The 11157-nt window shown below is 50.8% G+C and overlaps 2 protein-coding genes across 2 annotated transcripts; one reads left to right on the top strand and one right to left on the bottom strand.

Moving 5' to 3' along the window:
• Positions 1-79: 79 nt before the first annotated feature.
• Positions 80-4761, top strand: N7477_004847 (putative ATP dependent RNA helicase; the record flags this gene model as incomplete). Its single annotated transcript, XM_056966510.1, has 6 exons — positions 80-842; positions 894-2439; positions 2488-3791; positions 3844-4057; positions 4123-4453; positions 4552-4761. 6 exons carry the CDS (start codon positions 80-82, stop codon positions 4759-4761), a joined length of 4368 nt encoding a protein of 1455 aa, XP_056823291.1.
• A 1133-nt stretch (positions 4762-5894) lies between these two features.
• N7477_004846 (KilA-N domain-containing protein) lies at positions 5895-10559 on the bottom strand (the record flags this gene model as incomplete). The annotated part of the gene is made up of 5 exons (XM_056966509.1): positions 5895-6861; positions 6935-7328; positions 7381-7575; positions 7631-8198; positions 10458-10559. The coding sequence occupies 5 exons, from the start codon at positions 10557-10559 to the stop codon at positions 5895-5897; spliced, it is 2226 nt and encodes a 741-aa protein (XP_056823290.1).
• Positions 10560-11157: the final 598 nt, after the last annotated feature.

The raw sequence follows: 11157 nt of genomic DNA, 5'->3' as shown, positions 1-11157 counted from the left end.
AAGTCTCTCAATGCTCTTCTCTCCTTGATCGCCATGTTCGAATTCTTACCTGTGTGATCGCACGCAGATCCTCTCTATAATGCCGCCAAACAATAAGAAAAAGAAGAAGGTCGCGTCCAACCCGGCTCGCGGCTTCGCAACTGTCTCCGTGCCTTCAAAACCCAAAGCAGAAGGCACAGAAACACCTTCCACAGTGACAGGGGAATCGAAATCAACGCCGCAGAATGAACCGCAACTCGCACGTGCTGAAGAACACCCCGCCGTTGCGGCCACACAAGACGCCGCCCCCTCATTACAGGACTATTCGCCCGAAGAACTCGAAAAACATTTGGAAGAGGCCGAACTACAGATCTTGGTCGACAAATATGCATCGAGGTGCAAGAGCGATGGTCTGCGCCAGGCCACCAAGTTAGAGACCGAGAAGCGGGTCTTTCGACAGCAATCGGTGACATTGAGTCTTCTAGAATGGCTTCCGATCGAGATGCAAGACAGAATCTTGGAATTGGCCAGTACCGAGGAGCACGACTATCTCATTTCAAACGCACGGAATGTTAGCGCCAAGCAGGCTGGCTCGGAGGAGGAGCTCTACATGAAATTGTGGACTTTGAAAGAAACCCTCCTCAAGCTTGGATTCCCAGAAAATCGCACCGAGGAAGCACTTAAACATGTTCTACAATATTTTTCTGGGAACCCAACCAATGCCAGTCGCGATGTGGTATGGAACTTGGATGAGGCTCTCGAATGGTTGGCCACACATAGCGACAAGAAGGAACTTCCTTCCTATGTGCAGACATCGTCTCGACCACAAAAAGACGAAAACAGTGTGACATCATGGATGAGTGGTAAATTCTTCTCTGTCTTTATCGTAAGAACGAAAAGCTGATCTTTGGCAGAAACAGAGCCATCACGGTCCTCCACCCCCAACAAATCAAATGGAAACAAGCAAGGAAAGCCAAAGGCCGATTGGAAAACCGCAAAATCTGCGCCTCTAATCACTTACGACTCCGATAGCTCGATTGACCCCGATACCATGGTTCCAGAATGGCTGGATATGCAAACCAAGCTCTACAATTTACAGCCAGACCTTTTCGATCGTCCCGGTAAGGGTAAGAAAGGTCGCGGGCCAGCAGTAAGCCAGTCTGATGATCCCGACGTGGCAAAGCTTCAGCGAAAGATCGCAAAAATCGAAAATGATGTTCTTTTTGAGCGTCGCGAAGCTGAATACTTCTGGAAAGACAAGCTTGAGGAGCTCAGAAAGGATGCCAGCTTTGTTCGTCGTCCGCCTGAGAAAAAGAAAGAAGAGGAGACGCCAGTCGAGGAACAGCCAGCTATGCCAGCACTTGATGGACTCGATTTGAGTATGCCATCAATGGATGAGCTAGATGGCGACGGGCTCGGTGCCATGTTTCAGGAGCAACCAGAAAGCTCGGAGTCAATTCTCGGTCTTCCTACACCTACGACTGAACTCTCCACTACCCTTCGTGACTTTGGGAAGACTACTGGTCTCAGTCCTCGACGAGTGCTGGAAGAGACTTGCAAAGCCAAAGACTCGGCATGTAAAGTTGTCTATCGAGATACCTCCATATCGAGCCATCATAACAGACAGGCAGTCGAAGTGCGATGGTCCAAACCGCAGGAAGCTCCGTTCCCACTTGTTGTGGAGTCGATTACTCACAAGTCGAATGAATTTGCTACTTTTGTCTCAATGGATTCTTTGGCAACTCCAACTTCTCAGCAGGCAGAAGGATACGTCTCGACTCTTGCTCTGTTCATCCTCTTTCCTCAAAGCTCCAAAGAAGGCAAAGCCTACCTACGTTTGCCCGCGGTGTGGAGGGATCTTTGTACCGAGTTCTCTAATCTTAAAAAGACCCAGGAGGACGAGGTTGACAAGAACGCTATCAAAGACTTGAAGCGTCTGGTACAAGAGAACCAAGGCAGCTTCGAGGATGATGTGGTGCTTTTGGATAATTTCCGCAGGAGGAATGGTAACGGTAGTAAGCCCGGCAGCCCGTTGAAGGGTCCTTCCCGTGATGGCTACTTTGGCCTCGACGAACGACTGCAGGAGGCTTGGGCAGCAAAGTCATCTACCCCATCTTTCCACCGCATGATGCAGGGCAGAATTAGCCTCCCCATCTGGAACTTCAAGGATGAGATTTTGCACACCCTGGATACTCACCGCGTCATGATCATTTGCAGTGAGACAGGTAGTGGAAAAAGTACCCAAATTCCTTCTTTCATCCTCGAGCACGAGATGCTCCAAGGCCGTCCCTGCAAGGTCTATGTGACGGAGCCTCGTCGTATCTCAGCCATCTCATTGGCACGACGTGTGAGCGAAGAGATGGGAGAGAGCAAAAACGATGTCGGAACCACGCGTTCTCTCGTTGGATTTGCGGTGAGATTGGAAAGCAAGATCAGCTCAACTACTCGGCTGATTTACGCGTAAGTAAATGCCCTGCTACGGTCAGAGCTCAAGCTAACTTGTTTCAGGACTACTGGTGTCGTTGTTCGTATGCTAGAGCGGCCAGAAGACTTCCAAGATATCACTCACGTCGTTCTGGATGAAGTACACGAGCGTACCATCGATAGTGATTTCCTTCTTGTTGTTCTACGAAGACTGATGCAAAAACGACCCGACTTGAAGCTCATTCTCATGTCCGCTACTGTTGATGCTCAGCGGTTCTCAAACTACCTCGGTGGTGTCCCAATCATGAACATCCCTGGACGGACGTTCCCCGTGGAAACGAAATATCTCGAAGATGCAGTTGAGATGACAGGCTACCGTTTATCCGAAGATGACTCAAACGGCATTCTGGACGATGATCCAGATGAAGTCTCCGATTCCACCGGGGATGCTGCTGTCGGGGGTCTTCAGGCCAGTCTCGAAGGGTATTCCAAGCAGACTCGGGAGACCATTCTCAACTTCGATGAGTACCGTATGGATTACCAGCTAATCAAGAAATTGCTTCTGAGAATTGCTACCGCGCCTGATATGGAACACTACAGCAAGGCAATTCTAGTCTTCATGCCTGGTCTTGCAGAAATCCGCCGATTGAATGATGAGATTCTCGCCGAGCCGACCTTCCAAAGGGGATGGATAGTGCATGCTCTCCACTCCTCAATTGCCAGTGAAGACCAAGAAAAGGCTTTCAATGTGCCGCCTGAAGGCACAAGGAAGATTGTCATTGCGACCAACATCGCGGAAACAGGTATCACCATTCCAGATATCACAGCAGTGGTTGATGCAGGTAAAGAAAAGATGATGCGCTTCGATGAAAGAAGACAACTTTCTCGACTGGTCGAGTCATTTATCTCTCGCGCCAATGCAAAGCAGAGACGTGGACGTGCAGGTCGAGTCCAAAATGGTATTTGTTTCCATCTATTTACTAAACACCGTCACGATAAACTGCTCGCAGAGCAACAGACGCCCGAGTTGCTTCGTCTTTCCCTGCAAGACCTCGTTTTGCGAGTCAAGATTTGCAAGCTGGGTGAGGTTGAGCAGACGCTCCTTGAGGCCCTGGACCCACCGTCTCCTAAGAACATCCGGCGTGCCATAGACTCTCTCAAGGAAGTCAAGGCTTTAACAAGCAACGAAAGCTTGACACCGTTAGGATCGCAACTGGCGAAATTACCCCTGGACGTCTTCTTAGGCAAGCTGATCATTCACGGTGCTTTCTTCCGCTGTTTAGATGCCGCAGTCAGCATTGCTGCCATTCTATCGTCCAAATCACCATTTGTGAACACGATGGGCTCGAACTCGCAGCGTGATGCCGCGCGAAACGGCTTCCAAAGAGGTTTGATAACCATCATGAAATCTACACACAATGCCTCGCTAATCATTCTCAGGTGACTCCGATCTTCTCACCGTCTACAATGCCTACTGCGGCTGGAAACGCGCCAAAAGCACCCCCGGCTCCAGCGAATACGTCTTCTGCCGCAAAAACTTCCTGAGCCCTCAAACCCTCCAAAGCATCGAAGACGTCAAGCTCCAATTGATCGTCTCAATTGTCGACGCGGGGATGATAAATCTAGACGCCTCCCAAAAGACAGCACTCAGCCGGTACCTTCCCCTCTATTCCTTTCATACCATTATCATCAAAGACACCAAACTAACAAATTCCATAGAGCACGCTCAAGTAACCGCCAACGCCAGATGTTTACCATCCCTGAAGAACACGATCTCAACAGCACAAACGACGTGGTCATCAACTCGGTCGTCGCCTGGAGCTTCTATCCCAAGCTCATCACCCGCGAAGGCAAAGGATGGCGTAACGTCGCCAATAATCAGACCGTCACGTTGCATCCAACATCCATCAATAAACACGCCGACTACTCCATCAAATGGCTTTCCTATTACCATATCATGCAAGCACGGAATCGGAATCTGAACGCTCATGATACCAGCGCTGTTGATGATTTCTCTATTGCACTGCTATGCGGTGATGCTGAGTTCAAGGTACGTCTCCTTTCTTTTTTGGCATGAGACTCTATACCCCCGTCCTCCTCACTTTGATTTTCAAACTCTGAAAGAGAAATTAATAATCTGATTTTTAGTTATACTCGGGCGTCATCTCAATCGACGCAAACAGGATCCGCTTCGCAGTGCGCGACTGGAAATCTATGCTCGCGTTGAAAATCCTCAATTCCCGTCTTCGCGATCTTCTCGCGGCTACGTTCAAGAACCCACACAAAGCGCTATCTTATAAGCAGCAGCAGTGGTTGGATATTTGGCAGCAGATTTATGCGCAGGCTTGGAAGCGATGAAGTTGATTCGTTTGAAGCTAGGCATGGTTTGGTGTTGTGCATCTTGCATGGACTGTCCTGCATCAACATCGTTACATTTGTTGCATGAATATGGATTGTTTGCATTGTACTCTCTGTTTTGTGTGGTTCATGTCTTGATGAGTGTCATGATTGGGTGTGGGTACGATAGATCACTTTTTGCTTTTTCGTGGTGGCGCTATGATAGACTTGCATAGATGAGTGGTCTTTTTGCACAGTTAGGTTTGAGAATTAGGTTATGACTTCATATGCACCAATGTACAAATACATGTGAAGTCAAAGGCAATTTCCATTTGCCATTTCGTCCTCCAATGTATCTTATATTATCCGGAGTAGAATTCATGCCTGGAATAGTTGGAGTCATTGTGAAGGCTACAGGCCTACTTTCAAAATTACGCAATTGCATCGGAACAAGTCATCAATCAATCCATTGAATTTGCAGGCCAAAAAAAAAAAGAGAAAACCCAGGCAGACATTGTATATCGCTATGGTGTTCATACCCAAGGGGTAAAGGTTTCATGATCAATCATTACCATCATATCGTCTCTCTAAAACAGAACCAGAACACGGGCCATTTGAAACCCACGGTATGCCAAGAAAGACCCATTTTCTGACCGCACAACGATAAAATGGTGAAAACAGTAAATACTGAAAAAGAAAATACCAAAGCCAGCGCGATGTAGGAAATCGCACAAAATAGAAGAGATTCGTCATAGAAAATAAATATTCGTCACGTCATGGTCGTTAAGGCCGGCCTCAATGAGAGGGGAGCCGTTTCGTTTCGTCACTTTGCTGAAACTGGATAAAAAAAAAAAGGACATCAAACCCCCCCTTGAGGGAAGTGGCTGCTCGAATCCGCGCCAGAGATGAGTAAAGCCATTGCGCAAAAACCGGAGATATGCATGCCTCGATGAATGCAACGAGAGACGGGGAATTTTGGATCGCCCATAGCCGGAGTTCAGGCGAAAGCGGCGGAAAGAGGGATGCTAAGCTGGAAAACAATAATCATGATCGTCCGTGTCTGCGGCTTGTTTGGGTTTAGCCGCAGATCTAGTTCAACACAGAAACAAAACTCCGAGGGCTGAGGGGAGAGGCGTGACATGGGATCAAAGAATTCATCGGCGGCGGCTCATCACTCCTCCGGTTTTCATGGGCTGAAGGAGAGGAGCACCTCCGATGGGGCCACCGAGAGTAGCGTCAGTGATGGTCTTGCGACGCTTGCTTTCGTATTCGCCAGCGCTTTCAGGGCGAATGACGTCGTCATCTTCGCGCATGCGCTTGCTGCCCGAGCCGAGCGATCCGTGAACGGTAGTCGAGTACACAGGGGTCGACGTGGAGGCCATGGAGTAGGGATCCGATGCTCCGTTGGCGGGAGTACCACGAGTGTCACTGACCGCGTTGTACAGAGTCGTGGCCGCGGGTGGGCGAGGCGGAGTGTTATATCCAGAAGCCCAGTGGGGAGGCGGGCCACCGCTTGTGCGCGGCGTCATGCGGCCCGAGCCGTTCTGCTGCGGGGACCCGGTCATCTCAGGAGTCAACTGCGAATGCTCGCCGGTCAGAGATCCAACTGACGGATTGGTCGTGTAAGTGTACGAGTGGCGGTTGGTGTTGTACGCGGAGCCCTGGTCTTGCAGATATTCAGACTCCTGCTCTTGAACAGACTCGTTGCCTCCGTTGCCCTGAGAATACCGATCAGACTTCAATTCTGGAGTATCGGCCTCGGAGCCAGGAGCACGGCCAGTGGGAGGGGCCATCTCGTTCTTTAGATAGCCCACCGCGGGAAGAGGTTGCCCATAGCTGGACATGCCCGACTGGGTCATTGGCGTGTGCGGAGCATACTGAGAGTGGGAATGCGGCGCAGCTGAATAGTACGGCTTCGAGTTGTCATAGCCGGCCTGACTCTGGTATGGCGGCATTCCCTGCATATTGTTGCCGGGTGGAGTGGTGGCAGGAGTTGTCGGCATCGAACGCTGGTTGCTCAATGCGGTGTCAATCGACAACGGCTGGGTATGAGAGACTCCCGAGTTCATGCCCTGGCCGCTCCATTCGTAGGAGCTTCCCTGATTGGTCACGCCCATCAGGCTGGATGCACTCGCGGGGGGGAGCAGGGAAGGTGTTGGCTCGATCAATCCCTGGGCGCGGACCCATTGAGGACGGCTGAGACAAGTGCGAGGACATGGGGGTCTGCATGGCGTGGTGATGCAAAGACGAAGACTGAGGAGCGGTCGGGGTCCGCTGAGGGCCGGCGGGAGGACCTTCCATGCGGCGCTGCTGCGATTCCTGCACGACCAAGTTGGTCCGATTTTGGTTGGCCGGGTGGTACAGCAGACCACCAATGTTATGCACAAAGAGCGGATACAAAAGATCCGTGATCTTCTCTTTGTTGGCAAATTCCAAAGCGCGTTCAAAAGGAATCCAAACACCCTTGAGATGCATGGGCCCGATCTTGACCACGTGTCGAAGCTTCTCGCTCTTGAGAATGCCATCGCGGCGACCGCGAGTCATGCCCGCAACGTTCAGCAATTTCGTGCCGTTAATCATATGGTTATCTGTCCACTGAGTCAGTTTATATCGTCTGGAATTTGCGGCTTTGATGCTGACCTTCTCTGCGAGCCACACAAACACCCTTTGCCTCGACTTGGTAGCAGAGGCTGCCCTCGTCTTCCCAGAGAGTCGCGGTGACGCGGGGCTTGGCTCCCGGAGGCGCGACCTGGCCGGTGGGGTCATAAATATAGCCTTGCAAGGGGGCACCGGTATTGTTCCCATAACCCGAAGGAGCAACTGGGTGGTTGGTGACTGCACACTAGTAAGCAAATTTGATAACCACTCTTTCCGTTCATTGTCAACTCACCTGGAATTGGTAGCAATTGCGGATTCATCTGGCCGCCCATGGAACTTGAGGGTGGTGGGTGGCCAGTGGGCGGCGAAGTGACACCACTGGGATATCCATACTGCGAGTAGGCCGGGCCATATGAAGAAGCCGGCTGCAGTACCGGAGGTTGCTGATGGTAAGGATAATGCGACATGGCACCAGCAGTAGCACCTTGTGAGGCGTATGATTGAGCGGACGACAGATGGGAATGTACATCCATGTACGGATGAGTCTGATTCATGCTCCCGAGCGAGGTCGGACTGGGATAATAACCCTGGTGAGCGAGGTGATAGTCTGAATCCAGGCCTGGGTTGCTTAGATCCGCGGGTGGGGGGCTCCTGGGTTCCTGGACCGCTGAGACGCCCGACAGACTGCTACGGGCACTTGAACTGGCCGAGCTGCCAGAGGCGTCCTGGTAGAGTGCACGGGACGGAGCCTGGTTGGCCGTGGGCAGGCTGAGCGCGGGAAGCTTGTCGCCCGACAGAAGTGGACGTTCGGCCGCGTGGTGGTTGTACCAGGGGATATCAACAGGACCGCGGGTGTGGACCTGCGAGATCGACGGTAGCTCCAGCTTTTCGGTTTCACGGGAGCAGAGGGAAGAAAAGTAGGAAGAGAAGAGACAGAGAGGCTGTCGGACCTGAAGACAGGAGACCGGCAAGCCGTTTCAAGACTTTGTACTTGTTTGAAATGGGGGGGAAAAGGTTGCACTGCGTCGGGGGTTGAGCAGAGTAACAAGCAAGTAGGGCAGTGTAGGTAGCAAAGTCGCAAGTAGCAACAAGTCAGGAAAGAGACAAGAACCCGAGAGCTAAGTCATCAATGTCATGAAAATCGTAGGCCAATGCAGGTCAAATAAGGCCGCAGTTATAGAAAAAAGTATCAGAGGCTGGCGTGCAGCAAACGCATCCCTCTGCAGGTGAAGAAGGGGGAACACATAAACGCTGAGCCGCAGGACGAACGGGAAGATCAGTGGGCTGGATGACTAAGGGTAGAATGTGGGGGGGGGGAGTATTAAGAAGGCTGGAAAAAGGCTGGTTCAAGGGAAAATAAAAAAAAAGTGGTAGAATGCAGAAATCCCGGCAGCCTTTTGAGGTTTCTCCTCAACGGAAATAGTATCGAATCATGCCCGGTGGAGAATTGGGGGGATGGGAAGGGAAAAAAAAAAACACACTATGGGGGGGGGGGAATCGAGTCTGCCGCCACCAAGCAAGGACTGACTTACCTAAATGGAAGCAAGAGAAGAATCGAAATTCGAAATTCGAAAATAGAAAATGGAAAATGGAAAATGATTAAAGGATTCAAAAACAAAATAATAAAAAATAGAAAATAAATCAGAAGAAGAGGTTGAAAAAAACTGAAAATAAAAATAATAAAAATAAAAATAAAATGCAGGGACGATAGAGAGAGAGAGAGAGAGAAAAGAGAGAGAGGGGAAGAGGAAAAGACTCCACCGAGCTGAGGATCCTGGTCTGTGTGACGAGCAAAACGCTGATCGGCCGGGATAAGGCCTGAGGATCTGGTCGAGATTAATGCCCACGCACTGCACTCTAGGATAGCTGATGCTACTGGGCTATGGGGGGCGCTATGGGGCTATACACTATGGGTGATGGACTCTTCTGACTATTGACTTATCGACCCATACTCCCCGATTTACCCTACCGCAAGATCCCTTATGGTCGACTCCACTCCGAACCAGGGATGACTGCTCGGCCGACCAACACAATGAGGTTGGAGTCGAGACTTCGATCGACGGGGCCCCGTGCAAGACATAGCGCCTGCAGAGGACTAACCGCTGCACGGTCGATTACGAGGCGGAGGTTTCAAGAGCTCCCTAGTGCTCTTAGTGCTCATCCTCGGAGTGCTAACGCTGACAGGAGTTCTTGCAATTCTTCCAGTGTTTACCCGATCTCAGTGCTCCTAATGCCGCCCGTCCCCAACAACCCCACCATTATTTCTCATGACTCGTGAATTTCCCATGATTCATGCCTCCTCACGAATTACGGAATAGTTCCGAATTGAACCCGACCTGTCTCATCTTTAGTCCAGCGGCCCGTCGGTCCCCCAAAGGCCACGGCTATAGCCGCTCAGTAATGCCACAACCGACTTGCCCGTCTCCCAAAACTCACGAGGGTCCGTGAGTAGAAGCGCGTCACATCCAAGGGATGCTGGCGGTGCTGAGGTGGTGGGGGAAATCAGTGGTCCAGAGTGCACCACGAAACGGGTGGCTTGAGTCGATCAAGGGTCTGTTCTCTCGGGATCCCTGCCCAGTCCTACGACCGAAAAGTATGGAAGACCGCCTGGATTCAAATACTTCCAGGCCCCGTGATGCGTTGATAGCGGCACACTTTGAGGTAATTCCATGAGCTATGAGAGTGAAATCCAGTATCGTAGCCTGAGGGTCGTAGTAGCATAGCTCCGCCCTTTCTCTCCCTCCTTCTCTCTGTCTCTATCTCTTTCTTTTTCTTTTTTTTTTCACTCGTTAAACTCGCCCGCGCGTGCACGTTGGTCTCGATCTCGCGCTGGTAGCTCCCAAGGTACGTACTCTCCAGCAAGGGAGTTTCTTCGCCAGATACACCGCTACTAGCACACACACCCTTGCATCGATTCCGTAACAACATTGGCCATCTCTGGATCTAGTGTCGATAATTAGCGTAGATTATGGTTCTAAGGCGATCTTCTAGGGCAAAAATTGACACTGACAGGTGTCAAAAGACGACAGGGATAGGATTTCTGAATTGATGAATTGTGGAATGTGGCATATGGTATTCTGGAATAATGGATAATGGATAATATAAAACCTCGGACGTACAATACACTTTGGAGTACCGTGGACTCCGGTCTCGAGTTGACGTATCTCATCAATATCTAGGTACCGATCACCACTCTCACCGAAGCGCCGATTCATTCGCATCATTGAACCCGACTCTTTCCTACTCGGTCATCCTTCGTCCCCAATGGGTTTACGCCCAGGAGTGGCGTTAATCGGACCACACAGATCCTGGACAACTGAGGAGGAGGGGGGGGCCCAGAGAGAGGGCCATAGAGAAGAAGGGGCGAAACCGGAAAGAAACGGGGGTTCACCGTCCAGACCGTTCTGCAGAACGGAATCAAAGCAGAAGCTCGTCCTCAACCGGGGCCGAGATCCCTGCACCGCAGCTCGCTATCGACGGCCCGATACCCGCTGCGCATACGTGAAGGGATCCGCTTCCTTGTTGAACCCCCCTCTTTCACCCTCCCCGGAGCTTTGGGGGGCGCTTTGGGATGGGCGGGAGAAAGATCAAATCAAGTTCTGGTGGATCAGCACTAGTCACCGTGTGATTCTTTTTTCTTTTTGTTTTTTTTTGCCGTAGTGTACAGTATTCTTGTATTTTTTTTTCCCTTCCATGCCCAGCCCCCTCAATAATTTTCGTGTTTTGCTTTTCCCTTCAGTTCCTTTTCGGTTCTTTTTTTCTTTTTTTTTTTTTGGTCTCTTTATTTTCTAATCTCATATTATCTCCCCGACCATCGAG

The sequence above is a fragment of the Penicillium maclennaniae genome, assembly GCF_028827695.1.
Source record: "Penicillium maclennaniae strain IBT 15551 chromosome Unknown utg000004l:1.0-3007600.0:1.0-3009580.0, whole genome shotgun sequence".
Classification (NCBI taxonomy): domain Eukaryota; kingdom Fungi; phylum Ascomycota; class Eurotiomycetes; order Eurotiales; family Aspergillaceae; genus Penicillium; species Penicillium maclennaniae.
This window is presented reverse-complemented; position numbering and strand designations above follow the sequence as displayed.